The 25,156-nt window shown below is 45.0% G+C and overlaps 1 protein-coding gene and 1 long non-coding RNA gene across 3 annotated transcripts in view; one reads left to right on the top strand and one right to left on the bottom strand.

Moving 5' to 3' along the window:
- Sorcs3 (sortilin related VPS10 domain containing receptor 3) overlaps positions 1-25,156 on the top strand; it is a 568,351-nt gene that overhangs the window by 417,919 nt on the left and 125,276 nt on the right. The window contains exon 7 of the mRNA XM_004866511.3: positions 7,406-7,524. Coding sequence (XP_004866568.2) covers positions 7,406-7,524 — 119 coding nt within the window. The remainder of the gene's footprint in view (positions 1-7,405; positions 7,525-25,156) is intronic.
- On the bottom strand, positions 1,280-13,220 carry LOC110346013 (uncharacterized). Of its 2 annotated transcripts, XR_002389773.2 has the most exons (5): positions 13,045-13,220; positions 7,422-11,800; positions 6,388-6,546; positions 5,476-5,956; positions 1,280-3,639 (listed from the first exon to the last, which is right to left on the bottom strand). It is a non-coding gene; the product is annotated as an uncharacterized LOC110346013 (long non-coding RNA). The 2 variants fall into 2 exon arrangements; XR_015440645.1 differs by having other exon boundaries at positions 6,388-11,800.

Raw genomic sequence — 25,156 nt, 5'->3', positions numbered from 1 at the left:
TTAGGTCACTCACTCGTGCCTCACATCGTACATCTTTTGGAAAACAGTACTCTAGACAGAATCTGCTGAGGAGCAGGACAGTTGTGTGTTGTGACATTGACAGTCCTGTCTCTAAGCCCAGCTCCCACATTCTGGAGCAAACCCAGCACAAGCAGATGCCCACTCTTGATTAGATATTGGAATCTCTCCTCTGGAATCTAGTCCTCGTCTTTGGGAGCCAGACTTCCAGATGAAGCTAAAAGCATTGAATTATCTCTTGCCCTGGCAGGATTTAAACAACCAAAAGCCAATCCGTATGGTTAACAATGGTATAAATCTGTTTCTGCCATGACATTCAGAATTTAAATGCTTTTTCTCCTATTCTTTTTGGGAAATCATTTTTCTCTGAATGTCCCCTATACGTTATCATTTTTTTCTCTAACACGTATTTACTTGGTCACTGAAAAACACATAGATACACACACACACACACACACACACACACACACACACACACACACACCCTGCATCCAAAAGGCAATTAGAAAGAGCACTAGGTTGGTGATATGAATTGAGTTGCAAAATTAAACTCTCATTTAAAAGCTGTTTGACCTTGGACAAATCTTTTAGCCTTTCTGTGATGCCTCATCTAGTGCTTTATCTTTTTAAAAATACTGACAAATATAAGAAATATTTTCATAATTTTTGTCAGTTCTCTAATAAAGATATTATAGCATATGATTTGCAGGAAGACAGATTTCAGTTTAATGAACAAAAGTGTCCCCAAAAATGACATAGGCTGCCTCGTGATGTAGTGAACTCAAGCCAGATGTGTGCCTTACTGGGGCACTGTGACAAGTTAATCTGGATGTGGACAATAAGTTTGTAAACATCTAGACATTGCTGAGATTCCTAGAATCAAAACCCACAGCGGCCCCATGCCAGCTCTGGGTCCCCGTGCTGTCCGTCTGTCCTCAGCTGTCCTGAGCCAGTCACTGCACGTCCAAGCTAAGTCAAGGTGAAGCGGAGTGCTTCCCGCCCAGCACTCACTCCAGGCAGAAGGAAGTAGTCGGAGGGACAGGCGCACAGTGAGACTCTCAGCCCTGCAGACTGCACTCCGGGCTCTAGGAACAGATTATTGACTCCTAAAGGACTGGGATATTGATCAGTTCAGGGATTTGTGTACTCAGAGCTCTAGCAGCTCTCTATGAGCTCAGAGGCCAAAATGAAGATGCAGTGAAGCAAACTCAGCGGAACCGCAGACTGCTTGCCTTCCATTCAGTCAGAGTAGACGCACCAAAGTCTTTGTGTATGGAGGGCATACAATTCTCTCTCATGAAAAGACTCCAAAGCATTTTTAAAGTTGGAGTGGGTAATGGTTCTCCAAAATGCCTCATTTCCCTAGCAGTATCAACGCAGATATCAACATGCTTAGGATGCCTTAGTCAGCTGGTGAGTGTGGGCTCCAGTTTAATTCTCAGCCTGCTTTTCCTTCCATGTTTCATGTATGTAATGGTTACGATCAGGATTGGGTGCCAGTTGCCCAGGTTCAAATCCCAGCTCTGTCACTTTCTAGAGCTACAGAACTTAGGCAAATTACTTAATGATTTTGTGCCTCATTTACAACACAGGGATGATAATTATAGCTCCTTTGTGGGTTGCTGCAGGAGTGTAATAAGTCAGGGCATGTAGTTCCTACAATACCAGCAGACACAGTTTGAGCATTTGAAAATATTACTTTTGTCCTTGTCATGATGCTCCTCTTCCTTCTCATGCTCCTCCTGCTACTCCTCCTTCTCCTCCTCCTCTTCATCCAGTTGTCATCTTAAGGGTCAAATTATTTGGCAGGTGGAGTAGTAAGAGCCTTGACTAGTTTCAAGACTCCTAAGGTATTCAATGTTTTCATGATTTCTAAATATCCACACACCTGACAGATTGTTCCCTGTGCCTTAAAAGCACAGACAATGTTGAAATTCTCCTATAAGATATTAAAAGCTTCACAAAAACTTTAAGTGCATAAGCCTAGTAAAAGGAACGGAAACTCCCACTTTTGTCAATTTTGCTTGCTTTTAGTATCATCTCTGCCTCAGGGGCTATCCTAGACAGGGCCACTTTCTTTGCTTGCTCTGGATCTGCTGAAAGAAAAGCCTTACTTCCCAGTCAAGGAAAAAGAGGCTTATGGAAGCAAACTTTTTAGAGTTAGTTACCTTGAATCTGCTTTTTACATATTTGCATTTGGGAGTTAATGCTGTTATTTAAAATAAATAGCTCCTGGGTGTTTCTCTAAGAACAGAGCTGAAGAGCTGAATTTGCTTTTTGTTCACAATTTTAATTCATTTCTTTCAATTCCTCACACTGTGTACATTACCCAAAGGGACAGAAGTGGGCGAATCATGGAAAGTTGTTTTGTCTGGGGTGGAGAAAAGCATGATGTCTAGGAAGTTTGCATATTTAGTAATCTCAAAAGCATGACATAATAACAATTTACTCTAATTCAGCATGACAAAACTTTTAATGTCATTCAATTCAGCTTAACTAGCATTTGCTGGGCCTTCAAGTCAGCCTGAGGAGAGGAAAAGATCGCCATCCCTACTGTTAAGGGTGTAACCTTTCTTAAAGGATTGACAAAGCCCAAACCCGGACTTCTGGTGAAGTTTTGTTGAAGGGGATGAGAAGTTTGCCTTGCTCCATGGAACAAGTTAGAAACTGCTTGCCCAAGCCCTAGACATCCTCTAGTAGGAACGCCAGCCCTTGGGAGAAAATGAAGGTAGAGGCTGTCGGGTTATCTTGGTCACTCTGTCCACATTCTCTACGTCCTTGAGGATCCTCTCTCCAGCCTGAATCCCAAGGCACATTCATTTGTGCCTTGGCAGTAGCGTCTGACACCTGCAGGTTCTCTAGTCACCAGGACCCAAAGGGAAAGGAATGAATGGCTCCATCTGCCTCCTCCCGCCCTGAGAGACCCCTGTCTGCCACCTGGAGGGTGAGAAAGCTTGGAGACTGACCTCCCTTGGGAAGTGCGACCACCTTCCCTAAACACCCTGCTACACCAGAGCCTCTTTGCAACAGGGCCTGATATTTTCAGAGTTAAGAGACCGGTCCCTTGATCCCCGGTGCAGGGAACGAAGGCTGACTTTTAGTTTTTGTGAGAGCAGCAGGCACCACACTAGCTCTTACAAATCCATTAGAAAGACTTTTTACATCTAAAATACGTTAAGCATAAGGCTTAAGCACTTGGTAAATCTCTCCCTGGTTTCTCTTCAAGGGACATGTGAGTGAGATCTACACTCTGGTCTTTCTAGGGTTTTATTGGAGAATGTTTCAGAGGATAGGAGAGAAAACAGAAGTCCAAGAATGCATATCGTGCAGACTGAGTCCGTTAGCAGGTTCTTAACGCCACATGCTCCACGCACTTTGCTTGTGTAGAAGGCCACATGCGTTTTCACTCCCTTTGCCCGAATTCTTCCCACACACTGCACCCTTTCTCGCCAGGCTAACCTCAGTGGTGGCCTCTTCCTCGACTTCCTTCTTGACTCTTCCAGCTCAGACACACTTTTTTCCTACCTGAACACCTGCAGTGCTTAAAGAAAGTAAACAACGATCCTGTAGAAGCTCAGAGTAAGACTTTGCCTTAGGACCTGCAATGCGATCTCTTCATTCCTGACAATAAAACAGAATGTTTCCTGTTAGAATATATGAAGGAATGCTGACAGTTAAGTCTCCTTTCCTCTCTTTTCATACTTAAAAAAATAGCTAACAAGGGCCGGGGATTTAGCTCAGTGGTTTTGCCACCTGCTGCACAAGTGCAAGGACCAGAGTTCGATCCTCAGTACCAAAAAAAAAAAAAAAAAATCCAGTCAACAATGTGCTAAGCATTTTCCATGCATGATCTTATTTAATACCGGCAGCAGTCTGCAGACACACATAGCAGGTTGTCTATACCTCAGAGATGAGAAACTACACTGTCCCCTCAGCCACAGGTTGGATACAAAACAGCCCAGAATTGGAACTCAGAGCTTTCTAGCTTCAGAGGTAAGGTGTTGCTCTCAAACACCACAGTATGCTCAGGAGATCTAGACCATTTGATTTTATCTGCTATCAGACAAATACTGATATTTGGAGATTTCACATTATATGAGAAGTGTCTTTTGGGTCTCGTCTTAGAATCTCTGAAACTGTATCCAGCCTCACTGGGAGAAGATGTTTGGGGTTCCAATTGGAGATCTTTTATGAATGTGATACATGAGCCAAACGGTGCTCAGTGTTGAACTTAATGCCCATCATCTCCTGACTCTGAGACACTCCTGGTTGGTCGCCGGGCCTGCCTGATACACACACACACACACACACACACACACGCACATGGGATTCTCATCAGACAGTAGGTACCAAAGCATTTATTATCCTATCTCTGTATTTTGAGAAATAAAAGCATTTGAGACTTCCCATCTATGACTCTAGCTAAAGACTGCAAGGCCCTTGAATTTTAAGTGGATTTCAAAAACTCATTTTCGTGCTGCTGCCCTGCAGAATTGGATCTTCCATTCTGTGCTGGGCACTGGCAAGTAGAGAGAGAGCCAAGAGGTGGGATGAGTTTGGCCCAGTGTCTCACTTGCTGTGGGCCAAGATGTAGGTTTCGGTTTTGTTTGGGTCGGCCTCGAATGCACTTGATTCCTTTTTTCAAAGTGTCCAAATGAGAGAGTGCACAGGAACTACCAAGGGACAGTGGGTGTGTCGAAGAAGCAGGTCCCTCTGTGTGTGTAGCTGTCATTGGCCCTGCAAGGAGCTTTCTAAGACACTGGCTGACCCGAAGGACACGGGCTGTCATATCAGCACGTGAGGGCTCTTCACATGTATTTACTGCAGGTTTTTGCTGTTTTGGTGCTTGATTCTAAGAGTAAGTTAATAAGGCTCTGCAGGGCAAGAACACCCCTGGTGAGCCAGCGGCATGCTCCACACATAGCCTGGGCTCCCTGCCTGCCCCTCTCCTCCCAGCCCGAAGTGGAAGCCAGGCCACTCTGGGTTCCCCTGTGAACACAGACAAAGAGGAAGGGCATGTGCGGGCCATCCTTGGAGAGTGCTGGGCAGGTAGGTAGGCCTCACTCGAGGTCAGGGATGAGGTAAAAAGTCTGCTTTTCCCTAGAGAACGCACTGGAATCAAAGTAGGGAGCAGAGATCAGAGACAAGGGGCTGCAGGGTCTCATTTGGACTCCAGGCTTGTTTGCCCTCACAGAGTTGGCCTGTACCATGTTTAAAATTTAAACGAGCTGTCAATGTTTAAAAATCAGAACATTTTGCATTAAGAAAATAGAAACATTTAGCTGTACTGAGAAAAGCAGAAGGTCTTATTCGGGCCTGTTGGTGATGCATTGGAGCTGAGCAGGTGCTGTGCCACTGAGAGCCGAGGGTTTGCTGCTCCTTAGCCACCCGACAGGGACACACACCAGCCAGCCCTGGTCAGGCCACCGGCTCAGCCACTCTTAGGCATCATTTTACCTGTACTTTAGCTGTTGCGGTTTATGAGACGGGCTGTCTGAGGCCTTCGATTCCATGGAAAGGTGTTTAGGCCTGGAGGAGGTTGCTCAAAGCTGCCAGTGGTTCTGACACCTGGAGGAAGTCGGTGAGGCTTCAGCTTCAGAGATGCCTGGCTGTTTGCCCCCGTCCGTTGAGTTTCCCAACTAAATCCATAGGAGCTCTGTTCGTGAAGTGGGTGCAGCAGGCAGTGCAGATGAGAAGTCGAGTCCCAAGCAAGTGGCACGGAAGAGGAACCTGGAAGTACCTCGGGGACAGAGCTGTGATGTCCGGGATTTGGAAGGAGGAAAAGTGAAGGGGCGTGGGCAGGTGCTAGGGCTGCTGCTGCTGGAAACGCGATCAACCGACACGGGCGTATTAGGCTCAGGGTCACCAGTGCAAATGGACCACAGCTCACGCCTGAACTTTCCTGGAGGGGGTGCACAGCTCACGCGGAATCTGTTTCCTATCAAAATAGATTTGTTTTTAAAATTACCGTCATGTGTATAAGTCAGTGTGTAGAAGAGCTAGCTGCATACACATGTGCAGCCCCTTCCTGGACAGCAGGTTCTCTCAGAATAGAAATCCTGTCTCCTTCAATACTGCACCCAATGATGCCTATTACATGACATGTGCACAAGAAATAATTACTGAACCAATGAATCAATTAATTGGTTAAAGACAAACAGAAATTGAAGTTACTCTTTTGAAAGACTCAATCATAAAGTTTTGCTTATTTAAACGTCTGGTCTTTATTTATCCCTGTATGCCAACCCTCCACTGTAGCCAGATGCGCTACACAGGGCAGCTGTTGCATTAGACCCATCTGTGTAATAATGCGTGTGGTTCTGGATTATAAAGATTTTTCCATTTTAATCGGAAAGGGCTGGGACTCACCTGTAGTTTTCTTGAAGGAGCAAATCGCTGGAGAGATTGTCTCTCCTGGAGCGCCCTGCAGTTGGAGTCAGAGTACCTTTCAGAGTCAGTCATCTCCTGCTCTGCATCTGTTGCTGCCATAAACTTTTCTGGGCTGCTTGGGGGGTGGGAGCTAGTCAGCTGTTGAGACCATTGGAAGATTTTACAAATGATAATACGTGCTTTGCATGTTTTATATAAGAAATAAGTGAATATGCTTGTGTTATAAGAATAATAAAGGCGCACATAATGCAAAACTAAAAGGCCCACCTTCAACTCTGTCTGCTTTTGTAAGTCCATTCCTTTTCTCAAATTGATGGTTGATAACTTTTATATATACTATCTAAAACTTTTTTTCTATGTAGTTAGGGCACAGTCCTATATATCTATGAAGACAGCATTCTTTAAAATCATAAACTGGATCATAGTATAGGTAATGGTAAATAATTTGTCAAAAAGTGGCAGAGCTTTGCACCTTGGAGAAATGCATCTTAACGCATATGTAACCCTGCAGCCATTTAATCACAGCACAGCACTCTGCCATATGCATGTATCTTAGCTTATTTACATGTTCTGCAATCCACGGACAGTTGGCTTGTTTCCCATCTTTTACTGCTCTGAATAAGGCCACAATGAACATTTTTGCCCTTCCCCTTTGTGAAAATATAGGAGTCTTTCTGTAGAAAACATGCCCTGCATTACAATTGCTGGTGTAAAATATGCGCATGTAAAATTCTGATAGCTACTTCAAATTTGTTCTTCCAAAAAGCTAAACCAATTTACTCCTTTGCCAGTAGGATATGAGATTAACTCTTTCCCTGCTCCCTTACCTAAACTAGCTATTACCATTTTTTTTGCAGTGCTTTTGAATTTTGTGCACAAGACAGTAAATTCCCACCGTTATTCTGAATAACATCATTGGTTCCCCATTAAGGGGAGCTGATGGGCATTTGGCTTCCCGTCTCCTCTGTCTAAATGTCACTCTGTCCTCCTTTTTCAGATGCTCATTACCTCACCTGCAGGATCCAGGAGTGTGCCGAGACCACTCGGAGTGGCCCCTTTGCCCGCTCCATTGACATCAGCTCCCTGGTTGTCCAGGATGAGTATATCTTCATTCAGGTGAGTGTAGAAAGTGCAGGCAGTGGGAGGAGGAGGAAGAGGATGGTGTGAGTGAAGCCGGCTGCCTGCTGGGAAAGTGAAGAAGGCGTTTCCCAGGCCGTGAAGGTTCCAAGCTAGGACCCCGTCCCCTTTCACGCCCGGTCCTTGGGACGGCCCAGCGCTCTGCTGCAGAATGAGGTGTCATGGGTCCGTGGCCCTTCCGGGGGCTCCCGTGGCCCTCAGATTCTTCCATCATATCGAACATTTCACAAACAGAGCTGTCTCCACATAATTAGGTCTTGGGCTGGAGTCTGAGGTTGTTCAAAGCCAAGCGTCTAATAGTCTTTGACTTCAAGGTAACTTATTAAAGCTGTGTTCTATTTCTGTCCAAAGTGACTTGTCTAACTTGAAAATGAAAATCACCACTAAATTAAGAATCTCTAGGGTTTTCATTCTGGAAAAGTGAAGAACTCACTAAGTCTTCCGCTCTTTCCACTGCTGGCCTCGGCCTCCAATGGGCAAGTCACAAACCCTTGGCTTCCAGAACTCTGACTGCTACAGAAAGAGATGGAACTTAACATTTGTAGGCAGGCAGAGGGAGCTTCTTTGGAGGTTTTGAGTTTTGTGACTTCTACTAGGTACCGAGAGGAAGTACAACACTGATCAAAAAATGGGGGGAAAGCAAAGATGACTCTCGGACAAGGGGCCGGCCCCACCTGTGTGCCTGCCTGCACGTGCATGGGCAACAAATCCAACCGTGAGTTTCTCCGCTCTGGTCTTCCATCATTCTATTCTCAGTTGTATGGCAAACTGTTTCCCACAGGAAACCTGCACTTAGACACTGTCTGAGTTTGCTCAGACCTAACTAAGTATGTGCTTGGCCTCTGGCAGCCCCAGGCTTCTAGTCTGCCAACCTCCCAGTTCTGTTCCTCACTGTCCTGTGCACCTTTGTCGCTTCAGGGTCTGCATCTACACCTCTAGCACACAACCCTTTAGGAGCCGTCGCCTACTAAACCAGAATAGATCTGTATCCTTTCCAGTTCCAGTGTACACTGATGGTAGAGACACTATTTTGTTCTTAGGTTCTGCTCCCTCATGCTTGACCTTACCATTATGTCTTTGGAAATCAGAGTGCTAAATGAACACTTTCATGTTTGTAGGTTTGGGTGCGGTGTGTAGCAGTCTTTCAACAACTCAGTTGCATGGATTTTTCTCTTTTTGCAGTACTGGGGATTGAACCCAGGGCCTTCACACTGAGCTACACCCCCAGCCCATTGTCTTCATCTTCATCTTCATCATCATCATCATCATCATCATCATCATCATCATTATTTTGAGACAGGGTCTCACTGAATTACTAAATTACCCAGGGGGGGCTTGAAATTAGGACCCTCCTGACTCAGCCTTTCATACTGTTAGGATTACCTGTGTGTGGCACCTTGCCTGGTATTTGCATGGATTTTTGAAGTCAAGGAAAGTACAGGAAAAGTAGCTAGCAACTCAAAAACCAACTTGAAAGAGGAAATAAAAGAGGAAATCTCTGAAACTTAAAAAAACTCCATTTCAGTTTGATTTAAAGCCAGAAGCTCAGGGTTGTTTCTCCAAGTCTTGGCAGGTCAGTGTCTCTCTCGTCTCCTTCACAAGTATTTATTGAATACATGCACTGCAAAGCATATCGTGCTAGCCCTATGCTTGATGCTTCCAAGTTGCTTGTCCTTGGTCTGCTTCTCTCTGAATCTAGACTCACCTCCTTAGCGATCCCTTAGCTTTGAGTAGCATCTCTGTGTTCTGATGACTCCCACGTCCAACAGCTGTGACCTCTGCCTTGTGCCGCAGATACAAGGATCTAAGAGCCACCTCAGTGCCCAGTGTGGATGTCCCACAGGACAAAACCAAACCGGCAGGCACCTCTTGGCCTTGACCCAGTTGGAGACGTTACCCTCAAAGTAGAAGGGCAAAGGTCAGAATGTGTTGCCAAACTGAACGAATCCAGCCTCAGCTAAAATCACTCTTAATTATTTCTCAGCTGATTCTTTTTCACAGGATCCCCCTTCTTAGAATCCCCATTCACTGTTCTTTTCTTTCTCCTTACTGGAGTTTTTGACAAGCAGAAGCACATGTGATTTGTGAATTTTCCAGGCTGCTCGCCTTTTCCTTAATGCTAGCACTGTACATAAGATGAACCATGACAGTATTGTCTCTGGGAAACATTACCTCAAACTTGAAATGATCACCTTTTTCCCTTGTGTTGCATAAGTTTTCTGCAACTCTGCAGGTGGATAACCAGATTTTTAAAGTTCTCCCGAAACAGTTCTTTTCCTATTGTAGTACAAGTATTTTTTAAAAATCAGCAACATTTTGTTTCATTTGAAAGAGATACGAAGTTTCACCACTCAGTGAAGTTTTATTCATTGTGCAGCACATCTGAGTCCTCTGCTCTGCACCTGGGGTTGATAGATCATGAACACCGCAGAGTTCCTGCCTCACTGGCACCAGTTGGAGTGGAAGAGGGGAGAGGATCTGCATTGATGTGCACATCCAGGGGCCAGTAAGACTGGAGCCCAGCAGCCAGCATTTCTCAGACTGTGATTTGCCATTCTTCACTGTGTAACCTTGAGCTGTGCCCCATTTGCCCATAAAAAGAATATAATGGCAACATCCACCCTGTGGATTTCTGGGAGGATCACATTTGCTAATTATAGCTATAGAATAATGCCTGAAACAGTTCCTGGAACTTAGTGGTGCATGAGGGTTTTCTATCCTTCTCTCTTCCACTGTCATCTGTTTACCTCTCTACAAGCATTCTAGATTATGACAGGTGCCTTGGGTAGAAATGGCTTTGAGTGTGGCAGGGGAAGGTGTTGGCGCTTTATTTAGGGTCACCTGGAAAGGCCTCCTGGAGGGTGGTAGAAGGCCACATAGTCAGCAGGGAATGCAGAACCAGGCTTGGGCCTGGTGAGCCCTGATTGGGTGGCAGCTTGGGGTGTGGGGCTGGGTGCAGGAGTTTTTACTATCAAGAAATAAGAAAAAAAGACTAACAACACCCGGAGAAATGCAAAAGGCCATTAACTTGAAGATAAGCATTTGCAGCTGCAAGCTGGTCAGGATTACCATAAGTAGAGGAATGACAGCAGGCTGCAGGTACACATGTAGACTGGTTAGCCACCCGTATTAAGCAGCCCTTCCCTTCTGGGCTGTGACTTTAGCCATTTGCACGGGTACATACAACTCATGTGCCTTAGTGATGACAGTGCCTGTGTAATTGTAACCACTTTTTCTTAGCTCTCGTTATGGTCTGTTTCCTTTGCCTTCTGATAGATTCCTTTGATAGTCTTTAATATTTGTGTTTTAGTTCTCCTTGTCTTTCTGAGTATAACTTTCTGTAACATACCAACTCTTCCGTTGGTGGACTATGTCCATTGATACCCTCATGTGAGCAATTGTAAAATTAATGTGTTCCCATGCATTTCAGTTTCTTCTCACCCCTCAGATTCTTCTACCGTGCAGCTTTGATTTATTATAGCATTTCTAGTATTCGCTTTACTATCTTAACATGTAATTCTGTTGGACTTAAATATTTTGTGAAGCTCCTCAGAGGAAACATGAAGAAAATAGTGTGCATTCATGAGCCCTGCCATATCCCCACTCCCAGCCCATTCTCATTAATGAAGTCTTTAGAGCTCACGGGTCCTCTCCTCCGCTGGCCTCCCTGCATCCCTTCTATCTCAGTCTTACAGGTATCCGTGTTCTGCTGTCCTCACCCATCCTCTGCTGTAGTTTTCTCTCTTAGATCTTGGTTGTCTGAAGTTGCCCTTTAGTAAAGTCTTCAAGACCAGCTGATTGTCGAATGTGGGAAATGTTTATTTACCCCCTTTCTGCTTTAATATTATACTTAGGGGGATACAATTTATGTGTTATTCTTTCTATGAGAGCTTTGCTCCATTAATTTTCTGCATGTTAATGTGTCAGGCCAGTTTGTGATTTTCCTCTTTTAGTTGTCTTGTCTTGTTTTTGTTTTTCTTGGGGGGGGGCATTAAGTTTTTGTGTTTGCTTTCCTTTACCTTTGGTAACCAAACACCCTTTTGTCCTTATACTGAATACCAGTTACTTACTAGGGTCTGTTCTGTAGTTGACATGTGTCAATCTTTTCCCTTACAATATGAGTCTCTTTCATTCAGTAGATTCAAGTTTTTTCTATTCTCAATTTCTCATAAGTTCTGTGACATATCTTGAATTGCTTGTTTTATTTCAGTTTTGTTGCTTTGGCTATTTTCCATCCAGGGCCAATAAGTACATACTAGACAGGAAAGAACAAAGATGAACATTGTTTCAAACCACCCCCATTTGTGCAAACTGAGTGAACTGAGATATAAAGACAACCTTATATTATTCTGGCATAAGTATTTAGTAGTGTCCAATATCCAGGCTCCATTTTACCGTTTCCTCTTTTTTTTCCTTTCTTACCATCCTTTTTGAACTTTGGCAGCTCATATTTTATCTTTTTGTTACCTCAACATATCTTCTCTGAGCTCTTCTATTTCTGTTTCAACCTCCCAAAGTAGGTTATTTTTAAACCCAGCAATGTGGTCACAATTTTCATTTGCTCAATGGAACCATGCTTTGGCCTGTGTCTGCTACTTGTTTCTTTCTTTCCCCTTTACTCTTTTATTTTGCAATATTATTATTTTGTACTTATTGTACTGTTTCTTTTATCTTTATGTTTTTAAGTATCACTTTTTTTTCAGCACTGAGATTGAACCCAGGCTTTCATACTTAGCTACATCCTAGCCCAGTCTGAGCTCAAACTTGTGATCCTCCTGTGTCAGCCACAGGCATGCACCACCATGGCTGGCTAAGTCTTATATCCTAATGACCGGAGCTCTCCCTTCATGAACTATTCCAGGAGGTTTATTTTAGTGATAGATCAGAACTCTGCTTCCTCTTATCAGGCATCCTCTTTGGCTCTTACGGAAGTGCCATATGAATCAAAGTCTTTATTTATTTATTTATTTTTAGTGAGTTCTTTTCATAAGGTAAACTACCTGGGACACAATATATATGGTTTCCTTCCCACGTATATTGTATTTCAGGGTTAAATTTTCATTAAGTATAGAGTTTGCATTTCTTTTTCTTGCTTTCTCTGTTGCTGTGAAATGATTTACGAGAGGAAAAAGAGAAAGCACTATTATTACTTGGCTATTTAAAACCATTTATAAATCCTTATCCTGTACTTTCTGAAGTGTTGCAATAGCTTGCTAACTGATTTCCTTGCTCCCAGACCAGCACACTGACCCCCAGTTCATTCATAACAGTACTCCCACAGTCATTTATTTAAAATAAATGTCAATGTTCCCACTTTCAGTGGCTATTCATCACCTATAGGGTGAAATCCAATTTCCTTATCATTGCATACAAGAACCTCCGCAGCCTGGATCCTACCCATCAGCCTCATGTGAATCCCATACGCTCACCTGCTTCCCATATACTTCCCCTTTCTTATCCTTCTATGGTCCTAAACCATTTTAGTCTTCACTTACATACCTTGCTGTTCTTCGCCTCTTACGCACTTCTCACAGACACATCTTTTTTCTATGAAGAATGTCCCTTTACCAGAGAAGCCCATTCTGCAAGATCATGTTTAGGTCACACGTCCTAAGTGCAGTCTTCCTTGACCTCCCCACAGGCTTGCCCTTCTCCTTGTTCATTTGTGTCCTGTCTCTCAGCTAGATCTGTCAATGCTGAAAGAAAACAGCTACATCTTATTCATCATTGTTTTTTTTGCACTTAGTACAAGGTCTGGTACTCAATAAATGTTTGTCCAACTGAACTGAACTGAGGAGATAAGATACTGTCCTTCTTTTTGGGGAGTAGCTAGTTATCTTTTTCAAGCAGGGGAATTGTGTTTCTGCAGCTAACAAAATAAGACAACTTAGGGTAATTGGCGATTGCTCACTGCATAAGAAATGCCCATATGTAGAATGTCTCAGTGTTTTCATAGAATTGCTGTCCAGGAATTGCCCAGTGTGTTTTTTTTCCGGTGCCCTTTTTATATTCATTCATTTAAATACATTAAAATACATTCAGCCCCGTGGGGAACACAGACAACTGAACAATTATAATGCAGTGTGATGAGAGCTCTATTTGTGGGAAGCTGTCAGGGTAAGGAAGAGAAGATTGGCCAGAGGTGTAGTTCTGGCTTTTGGGGGGGTGAGGGGAGGCGCTGAAGACCAGTGAAGCCAGTGAAGGAGAGAGGTATTCCACACAGGGGGGAGGTGTGGGAGAGGGGGAGGCCTGGGGAGGAGAAGGAAGGGAGAGAACAAGATGAGCCAGGACCTGGTCCAAGGTCATCTGTGGTTGTGCGAGGGAATGGAATGTCAGGAAAAAGCTAGAAAATCGTAACTTCTATTTCCTTTCATTAAATCTAAATAATTTTGTGGTGCTCTCTTTACAGTTGCTAGAAAGCCCAGAACTAATTCTTGTGTCAATTTTAGCAGCTCCTTTGCATGAAATTTGATAATATTGTTAGTCTTCCCATCTCTTTCTTCTCTACCATCGGTCATTTTTCATTACTTGGCTTCTCTTTGTAAAATTCTCGGTGCTTATTTTGCACTTATACATTTAAAAAAATATTTAGAAGTCATCTCAGATAATTGGAAGCCACCTGAAATGGGAATTTTTAAACATTTTGGAGTGTGTGAGTTTTGAAAATTGAAATGAGGATCAGCACAGGTTTTGTGGAGAAAGTAAGATATGGACTTCAGTGATCAATATCTACCTCAAAGCAAGGAAAGGGGTGGAGTTTTCATTATGTTCATTGAAATAAAGCTGCCTCAGGGGGCTTTGTCAAAGCAGAAATCCACAGACCAACAGAGGAACTTGTATAGATTATATGTGACATGATACCAAGGCATCAGAGTAGGTAGCCATCCACTGACCCCAGTTACCATACCCCCGAGAATAACCTTGGGGAAAGCTACATATCACTCCTCATCTTGAGTCTAGCATCTCCAGGGAGCATCATCAAGGCAGAGCTGGGCCCTGAGGATTATGCATTCTGAAAGATCCTCACTGTCCCTTAGTAGACTGGCCTTAATAGGGGAACCTTATAAAGGCAGATTATTTTCTTTATGCCTAAAATTTGAGCAACTAAGTAATAGCAAGTAAGGGGTATGACATGAAGCTTAATTCTCAGTTGGATCGGCTTGGAAGGTGCTGAAAATTAGTGAAGCACACCTCTGGATGTGTGACTCGGTCATGGAGGTGTGACCTTGGGAACCATATCTGGTCCCTGCGCCTTTCTCTCTGGCCCTGTGCCTCTGCTCTGCTTCTCAGCCACCATGAGTTAAGCATCTGTCCTCCAAGCCCCTCTACCACGAGTTTCTGCCTTAGAGCCTGCTGGCTAACTATGAGCCAAATAAACATCTCCTTCTTTAAGCTGTGGGTGCTGGTTATTTGGTCTCAGCCATGGGAAAGCTGACTAGTACAAGGGACTTTGCAAAATTTGGTAGTTCATAACTTTAAGTGATTTTTAACTTTTTAAAGTATTAATCTTCAATTTGGCTTCGTGCTGAGATAATACACTTGAGAAAAAACAAAAGAAAAATTCACAGCGAAAGAGCCCAGCCTATTCCTTCATTCTCCTACTCTTATATACGAAAGGGTGTTTTTTTGGGACCAGTCTTGCACTGGGTCTCAGGGAACAATGGAGGAACTACACTACTGAGTATTTACCCAAAGGAAATGAAATCACTATGTCAAAAGACATCTATACTTCCACTTATATTGCAGCATATTGATAATTTAGAAATGAAACAACCCAAATGTTTTCAACTGAAGTGGATAGAAAATGTGGTACATATACAAAAAGAAGTATTATTCAGCGATAGAAAATGAAATCCTGTCATTTGCGATGATATGGATGTAAGTGGAGATAACCATGCCAAGTGAAATCAGCCAGACATGGAAGGACAAGTACTGCATGGTGTCACACACGTGGTATCCAAATGCGTTGATCTGATAAAAGTCAAGAGCAGAATGGTGTCTACCAGATGAGAGAATAATGATAAGGGGAGATGGGAGAGGTTGATTGCTGGAAGCTGAGTTACAGTCCTCTGGGAGCAGGAAGTCCTGGTGTGTACTATGTGATGAGGTGACTGCAGTAAGGCAAATGTACTACACATTTCCAATGCTAGAAGGAAGGACTTTGAATGTATTCACCAGAAAGAAATGATAACTGTTTGAGGGGACAGATATGTTTGCCCTGATTTGAACATTGTACAGTATAGACATGCAAGGAAACATCACATGGTACCCTACAGATATGTACATTTTTTTGTTTTTTTTCATATCACTTTGAAAAATAAATAAAATATTTACAAATAGAAGAGGATGTCTATGATGGTGGTTCTGCAGGCTTCCTGGTCCTTTCTTGAACAGCAATTCTGATATTGTTTGCTTTGTGTATTGAGGATTTTAATCTCTCATTTGACAAAAGGATCCTAATGCTAACAAATGTTTGAAAACCACTGATTTTTGTGGTATAATTTGCTACCTGGGCCAAAGGTCAAACTTTTTCATGTGTGGACAAAGAACCACTCGGAATTCAGATGAGATCCAGGCCCATATCTTTTCTGTGCATAGAAATAAATGCAACATATGTATTTCAAAAGCCCAGGTAAAAAAATTCTCTGTATAAAGATATTCATTAATTAAATTAATTAAACATCTCCCTATGATAGTAGTATTTTTGCACAAAAATTATGCCCTCTCTCATTTGCTGCTTTAAAGGAAAACTCCCATGACCAATTATAATTTCTCTTTTCTGGATATATTATTTTAATCCTTTTTATCTCATCTGCTGTAGAAGGGTCTGTAAATTACTCACACCGCTCCTGCAGCGTAGAGAGACGCCACAGGTTCACCTTCACCGGTTACCTACTGAGGAGAGGAGCCAGCCGCCATCTTGGTGGTTTTGCCTGAGGAAACCTTGGGTCTGACTTCCCCTGGTGAGCAAGCCGAGCTGGGATGCATGGAAAGCAGAGAAATGTGTTAATCTGGTGGTGAGTTTCTGTGCAGGAGTCCTGGGGTTTCGTAGTGAAACAGAAAGGAGTTCATCCTTCCCCAGAAGAGCCCTGTTGTAATGGGGAAGAACCTGCCAGAAATGCCTTCATTCCACATGACTGCTAGAGAGAGAAGGCAGGGGCCTAGAGCCTGACGTTGATTTCTGCATTCCGAGTCAAGATGGTGGAGCATCCTGAATTTTGTTGTATGGAGGAGCTTTTCTAGTGATTATTCTAGAGAGCAGGCAGTCCAGCTTGGCCAGGGAAAAGCCCCTCTCTGAAAGGATCCACACCCTGACCACTAGGGGGTGCAGGAAGAGACAGCACAGGGCCTGTGTCCCCCGCATGGGCACCTGCAGGCCTTTGATGGGTGCCTCCAACCCTGTGCTGTCTCTCCCTGGGCCCTTGAGGACCCTCCCCGAGAGAAAGATGCACTCCCTCGGGGAACAAACTGTCCTGCTGCATGCAACTCCCTTCATTAAAAAAGGGTTCAATGCCAGCCTATCTTCAGTATCTAAAACAGGAGAGAAAAAGCCCAGATGCATAATTAAGACAAAGTACTCAAAAGGCAGAGAATGAAAGTGCATAGAAGGGAAGGTCACCCTGACACTGCTAAACACTCTTCCACATGACCCCAGATGCCGTTGTTCCTAAGCCCAGGACAACACTTCCCCTTGCCCTTCCCTCAGCCTTAGTTGCCTGGGAGATGACACCCCACAGCCTGAGTACCCAGGAGAAAGAAGTGGTTTGTGTGAGCCGAACACAAGGAGAAAGCCCCAGGGCCTAGATACACACTTGGACCCTGAGCCTGGAAGGGCTCGCGCAGATCCGATCCATGACAGGAGAGATCACTCCCGAGCCAGTAGCACCCACAGTCTCCCACCTAAGCCAGAGAGATGTCACTCCCAGAACCCTGGTGAGCCTTGGTACAATGCCAGGCGGTCAGGGAGCACTGTGCAGAACCGTGTCAGAGCACCCAGGGCTACCTTCAGCTGCTAGGAAGGCTCTGTGGATGAAGAGGGAAGCACTCGCGTAGGGAGGAATGCTGGAGAGGGAACAGTGGCGCCTACAGGTTCTTGGGTGGTTCCAGTACCGAAGTGAAGCTGGAGAATACAAGTTGCTATTAATTTTTAAGAGTTCTGTGTATGAACATAGAAAAATAGTGCTGCTGTAAATGTTGGGAGATGCTCCAGGAGGACCAGCAATGGAGAGCTGTGAGCGGCCAATTAACAGGTACCTCACGAGCCCCCAGACCTTGTCAGGTGCAGCAGGATGAGGCAGGGGCAGATGTTGCCCTGCTCTCAGGCAGTCTGTGACTGAAGCAGCTGGTGGACTCGTGGGGAGGGAGTCCGAGGTGAAGGCTGGGCTGTAGTCAGGGATCTGCCTCCTACCAGGCAGGGAACACTGGGCCCGCTTAGATCCTCAGAGCACTGAGTTCCTCATCTCTGTGGAATGGAATCCTGCTACTTGCCCTATGCAAATTGGAAGGTTGTTGTGAGGATCAAGGGAGATAATAATGGCTTTGAGATGCTTTGAAAAGTACAAAGCCCCACAAAATGCAAGAATCAGGAGACTAATCCACATGCAAAAGTCAGCCTCATTATTTTGCAAGTGCACATTTACTTTTAAGGATTTTTATAAGCTTATCACATAAAAGATTACTAAATCTCTTCTCTGAATTCATTTTTAATCATTCATGGATTCAATTCATGGATCAACATGTGTGCATGAAAAAAACCCTCCCGCGTAGTATCCTTGGTACTGGCTATCAAAGAAACCAGCTTCTCACGGTCTTTACAGGGCTGTTGATGTTCTGGAGTATAGTCATCTTTCAAGGCTTGTAGCATCTTGGTCCCCAGCTCACCCGGCTTTGATACTTCAGTTTAGATCCTGTTTTATGTACAGTCATGCAAAGTGGAGAAAGCGTCTTTGGTGTGGGGACTACGTGCCTAGTAAATTGTTACCTTACTCAAAGCAAAAGAGCCCTGAGGCAGAAATTAATACAGTGTAACTATTCAAAAAAGAACTATTTGGTGATATTTTAAATGATTTTAACTTGGTCTTAATAGGAGAGATTTTGAATGTTAAATAAATAGCAGTCTCATCATTGGGGACACAATTACAAGACAGAAGCTTAAAGGAAAATGGGAGAGTTACAAAGACAAACTTTAAAAGAAATCCAATAAAGACACCTTCAGGTGTATATTCTTCAAACACTTTCAGAATCTTAACTAATCGCATTTTTAACAGCCAGCACAAATGGAGGTTCTTCAAATAGCTGATGGTGGGGACATGATCTTCTAGACGTGTGATGGTTTCAGCGGCTTGATTTAAAGTTAGGGTTAGCATTTGAAATAAAAGCAAGTCAGGGAGGCGAGTGTGAGGCGCTGATGCCCAGTTTGACCTCCACGTTGTGGATCACATGCTCGACTCATACCCTTCCTGCCTTAGTCAAGAGCTGTCACAGAGGTAGCCTCAGCTGTGCTGCAGATCTGTTGCTTTTTGTCCTGGGCCTGGTGTGTCCCCCCGTGGGGGTGGGAGGGTCTCCCTAGCCCCTTAGTCACTCAAATGCGATAGACACCTTTTAGGTGCCAGAGCCTGTGGGACAGCTTGACTGGTGACTGAGAGTCCTAGCGAGTAGACGTGTTGTTCTCTTCCTGCGTCAGTTGGACAGTTCCGAGGAGCCTCCTTCGTGCGATTCCCAGAAGGACTGAGTGCAGCTGCTCCCAAAGAGGGCTGGTTGGGCAGGGCGCCCTGGCCTGGCCTTCTCCCTCACTGCTCCCAAATTCCCAGTTGCCTGACTCCTGCACGGTTCCTGAAACCAAAACTACTTGTACAGATGTCCTTGTCAAGGTTCCGCTTTTGGAGGGAGCCCAACTCAAGACAGGCTGGAGAGAGTCAGCGTCCTACTGTGTCTGGGACCCCCGGCAGAGGGAACCAGGAAAGGAAAGTGGAAGCATCTGTTCCTCGAGCCAAACACTCAGGCCCCTTCCTGTCTTCTCTGAGGCCTGGCTTAGTGATCATCATCCCTTGCCTGTATCTTTAAAACTACCTGTTTCTGTCTTAGGCTTCCCATCAATATTTACATATTTAAAAATATCTTCCATGCTTAACTAACAAAACAGTCACTGAACCCCACACTCCTCTTTCTTTCTCCATGTCCTCTCCTTCATGTGCAACCAGCTTCCCCGAGTACAGTCGGTACTCAGTAGCCCATTTTCTCCTTTCCCTCTCCTATAACCCACTTGAGACTGACTTCTGCCTCTGCCGCTCCACTGAAATTGCTTTTGCCAAGTTCATCGAAGATATCTTTGAATGATGCCCGCACTGTGGCTCTCCGTAATTAAGTTGGTTAACTCAGTCTGCCGCACTTGGAACTCCACTTCTCCTGCTGTCCTGCCGCACTCTCCTCCCGTTGCTGGCTTGGCCTTGACCGGCCCTGGTTTTCTTCCTGCCTCTCCAGGTCTGACCCTTGCTACACAGGCGGCTCTTCGGCTGCCTATCTTTGTGCAAGGGTTTTCCTAGTCCCTTCTCACTGTGCTTCCCACCCGGGCGATCCCATCACGCCCATTCTTGTGGTGCGGGAGGGTCTTTGTTCACAGACATGACAATCTCCTCACTCTATTCACAGCTTTCATGTGATGCCCGTAGTAAATTATTAAGACTTATTTCTTCCCAATAGATCTGATGAGGTTCTGTGAAAATTACAATACCTGTTGCTTACCAGGCAAATATAGCAAGGAATGTTTTCTTGTAATCTCAGAGAATGGTGCTGTAATTCACCAAGTGTTAAAAAGGATTTGCCTTTCTAGTAGTACATAGATGGGATATTTCCAGCTCACAGGTATTAAACTGTTTTCATTTTGTGTTTCTCGTCTTAGTGACTAGTGATAGCTGCATGGAAGGTTGTGTCATTGTGATTCACTAGGAAAGCTGTTGGGAGTGCTTACGAGCGCATGAGAAGCAGGTGGTTTTAGCTATGCTGCGAAGTGCATTTTGCAGGAGTTATGGGGTTTATCTTGGGGTCTCATGTTGTTAGAAGCAGCCTCAAAATCCTGGTCGGGAAGTAGATATGCTGTCTAGAAGGCCACACGGGTTTCTGGCATCCTCTCAAAGGGGTGAGATCAGCTGTACAACTCTGAATCCCTTCCACTGTTCGGAATCGACAGTTTTCTATTTCCACAGCAGTGATTCTTCAGAATGTTCCTCCGACCTGACCACATTGCCAGTTTTACCCAATCATCAGCAACAAAAGAATTGTTAGCATAATAGGGAAAGGATGTCACATTTACTTAGTGCCAAATCTATGTCTGACACGTGTGCATTTTATTTTGTTTAGTAAAATCTAATCTTCCCAGGTTAGATGTTACCATCTGTAGTTTTCCATGGAGCAAACAGAATTTCAGTGAAATTTAGTCACCCTGTGTCTTGCCTTATAGCTCAGGAAATGGCAGGTCAAGGCTCTGACCTTCGGGCTTCTGGATCCTTACAAATGACCGGAGAGGACAGTGATCTGTTTCTGTTTTCATTTTTCTCACATGAGCAAAGAACAGCTAGTGTCTCAGAAGCTTTTCCAGATAACTAAAGAAGCAGTCACGGAGCACTGCCCACCCTTCTGGATTCCTCTCCCTGACAGGCACACTCTAGCAAGATCTCTTTCGGTTCTGTTGCTTCTCAGAAACTTTCTACACCTAACGGCTTCAGTACATGCAGTCCTCTGAGAGCTGTCCCTGGGTGCACATCGAGGGCTTCCTCAAACGCTCAGCACCAGGTTGCCCAGTGGGGCCTGGTGACGGAGGGCTTCCTCATCCTTGCTTGTCCTCTCTCTTTCTCCACTTCCTTGTACTTCCTCCCACACATCATCCAGCTTCCAGGGTGAACCAGGGCCAGGGAAGGGCTTGTTTCCACCACCCTGGTAAGACTCAGAGGGCCTGTCAGTCATGACCTGTCTGGGTGTCCCCCTCCCCCCGCCCCGCCCTGCCAGTCTTCGGGCCAATCGAGACAGCCCTGGTGCAGAGCCCAGCTCCTGGGAGACACCCTCGCTGGAGCCCTTCCCATTAAAGATAATTACATTGCCATAAAACAGCAGTCCTGATAATGAAGGCAGTTGGGCTCTTGACTGAAAAGTACACCATTAAGTCCAGTCCTCTTCTGGTTCCCATTCTAACTAGAGTGTATATGTCTATTAACTTCAGAGTTTCAGTTTCTAAAAATTTTAATCGCTCTGCCTTCAACTCCATTACTAGTTAATGGCATAAACAAACATTTTGGATTTCTGCAATCAGTTTTTAAGAATATGACTTCATAACCCCTCATGGTTGACCAGTATAAGGGCCTCTTGGCGCTTCATGGTGGCAGACCTGTTGAAGCTTGGTTCCCTTTAGACCTTCTGTAACCTGAGAGCAGGGGTAGGTTCACTCTGAGGCAGAAGTGCTAATTCATTCTTCACTCCATCATTTCATAATCATTTACCGAGCCTGCTTTTCTTCTAAGAAGAGATGCTGTGATGGTGAACGGGGCTGACAAGGTGATTGTCCTCATTCGCTGTCGGTCTTGGTGAAGAGAGGCACTGTCTGGTCCAACACGCTCTGAGAGCAATGCTCTGCATTTCCCCAGCTGCCAGTCTCAGCTGGACACACTGCTTCTGGACCGAGGGAGCTTCCCAGCGTGTGACTCGCCCAGGGAAGACTTCGGGAGGTGCAGGCCTCACGCTGCTGTTCACAGCAGGACTTACTTGAGGAGTCCAACTTGAAGCCCATGCTTCAAGAGATCCTTCGGGGACCAGAGACTGTGCCTCTGGGTGTGAGGCAAGGACAGTGTGCCCGGGTTAGTGCCAGCCTCTGCCCAGTCCTTCAGTAACTCTGGGTCCTCAGCCTTCCTCCCTGGAGCTCAGTCACCTCCTTGAGAAGCGAGAGGATTGCATTAAAGAATGGCTTCCGCTCCTTCTTCTGCCGTGGTCCTGACTGCAGCTGCTCTCAGACCAGAGGGCTGCAGGGATCTGGGGACAAAACAGACACCGGGGGCCTGGAGCCAGTTCTGAAGGTGCAGGGACAAGGCCTCAGCAGCCGGCCAGCCGCTTCTGCATCCCTGGTGCACCCTGGGGAGCCCCGCTGAGACTGCAGCGCACTCAGATTCCACAGGGCTGCTCCCTCCACGGGTCACTCCTGAGCCAGAAGGGAAGGGGCTGTTGCTCTGAAGCAGCTCCACATCTCATTTCTTTACTGTCAGAACCATGCACTTTCCTATAAAGATATGTAGGATGTAACCAAGTCCTTGGGAGAATTGCTGAATCTTTCCTGCCTTCCTCATTCCACATCCATCTTCTGGTCGTATGATACGGAGATAATGCAGTAAGTAAGAAATAAAAAGCCAAAAAAGTAAATAAGAAGGTTATGATCCCTAGAGATTATACATATATAAGAAAGAAATATTCAAATAAGAAAAACATAGTTCCTGTCGGAAGAGGGTTTATAGTCTGGGGAGAGAGAGAGCTAACGTACAAGCAAAGTAATAAATAAGAATAATGCCATTATTGTGATAAATCTGTGAGCAAATTTATATAATGGTGAGAGCCAACAACAGGAGTTTATTCATTTATTCAGCAAGTCCCTCAACACACATTTCTGGAGTTACTTCTTCCTCCAAGCATAACGAGACGAACCTCCCTGCTCTTTTAATGAGTTTACAATTCAGAAGAAGCCTCTTCTCTGGTAGTTCCTAGGAAGCAAACATAAGTCATATTATGTGTATTAAAATAAGCCACGTGTGGTGTGTGAAAAAGGTGTCCAGGTTTTGTTTTAGAAGCCGAGACACTGGAAGTGATTTCAAGACTGGCAGACACACTCTTGCTCTTCCTTCCTCCTTCCTCGATTGGGAGTCAGAAGGTCCGAACAGAAATCAATGCCTGCAATTTATTTTTAACTTCTTCCTCCTTAGCCAGGATTGATTTCTGCCTTTGTGATCAATGGCACAGAGAATAGCTCTGTGTCCTGAGCGCTCGGGCTGGTCAGCCCCACATCAATCGAACAGAACGTTAGAAGCTGATTATGAGAATAATGGGATGAAGTTGTTTAGAGGATGGGCCCATTAGCTCAGGGGGAGGAATGCATGCAGAAGGGACTGCGGTAGGCAGAAACCCAGCCCGGGAGCAAAGCAGGGCGGGCAGGGGCGGCACTCTGCCTGTCCCAGGGGCCGGGCCAGGAGGAGGCCTGGGGATTCATTTCCTGTTCCCTGTTCCCATGCCTGACTCCTTCCCTCCCCCTTCTGCTTTCAGTTTTTCTTTCTCTTACTATTTGAACCTTAGGGTACCAGCTGCTACCTGACTGGGAACTGCAAATGAAACAGCTATTACAAACAAACAAACAAACAAACAAACAATGATTGGCATTCCCCTCTCTGCGCTTCCGGGACTTGCGGTATCTGATTCTTGAGTCCCCATTCTGGTCTCCTCCTTTGCTTCTAATCCAGCTTGTGTTTAATGGGAATATGAAGGAAGTTGCTTTCACCTTTCCTTCCGGCCTTGTTGCCTCTGGAGATGCAGGCACGATTGCGTCCATGTTTTTGCGTGAAAGGTGTTTGGGAATGGACACACACCTTGGGAGAACTTGCAGTCATGGCATAGAGAGCTGGGGGGACAGAGACACTCCCTACGGTCTTCCCTTGCCACTTTTCTGCCTGCCTCAGGGCGCAGTATGGAGAGATCACCCGGGGTAATAGGATTGCGATTATTATTTCATTGTGCTCTGTGATTGCTTATTAGGTGATTGTGGAAGAGATGGAAGTGGTGGCTTTCTTACCACCTCTGAGGTAAGAAAGTATCCTGTGAAGTCGACTGAACATGACTCTTCTGCATAGTTCTCAGAATTTCATTTCTAAAGAATTCTCATCTTCCTGTGGTTTTTACATCCTGTCTAATGTTCTTTTTTATTGACAAATCTGTAGTTCTTGGAGAATCAACTGCCTATCATAGTTACAGCTAACACTAATTGAGTGGGGAGCATGAGCTAAGCTTTTATCCGAGTGAATTTGATTGTTATAACACCCTGCGCCTTAAGCTTACTCTTACCTCCTATCATAGCCCAGGCACAGGAGGTGAGGCCATTTCCCGAGGTCACTGCTTGTGAACCACTGAGTGAGGGCCTGACCCAAGCAGTTCGACCCAGAGCCTGGTTTCTCAGTCTCTGCCCGGCTCTGTTCCTTCGAGGAGAAAGAGCCATCACAACCTATATTTTATGCCAGAGACAAACTGGGTCAGGATTTGTGTGAAGGACAGTGAGTAAACACACACAGCTTTAACAGTAGGTGTTTAAAACACGTCTGTTGAGATCAGTGACAAAAGAAAGCAGCAGCTTACAGTGTTAAGCTAACTGCAAGTGCAGAAGACCTTCTCAGGGAGGAAACCAGAACCAGGAAGTGAGGGAGCGTGGGGCGCCTGGCCTGTGACACTTGGAATCCTCCGTACCTCAGCCAGGTGTTGGGCATCCTGTTGTGCATGTGGCTAAGAGGACACTAGACCCCGAAGTACATAAATGTTTGCCGCAAGGACACATTTGTCCACAAGGGACAGTGGAGATGTGGAATCCCTTGTAGGCTTA

Source organism: Heterocephalus glaber, unplaced genomic scaffold (assembly GCF_053883595.1).
Source record: "Heterocephalus glaber isolate CG9 unplaced genomic scaffold, H.glaber_assembly_v1.0 deba00001498, whole genome shotgun sequence".
In the NCBI taxonomy this organism is placed as follows: Eukaryota; Metazoa; Chordata; class Mammalia; order Rodentia; family Bathyergidae; genus Heterocephalus; species Heterocephalus glaber.
This window is presented reverse-complemented; position numbering and strand designations above follow the sequence as displayed.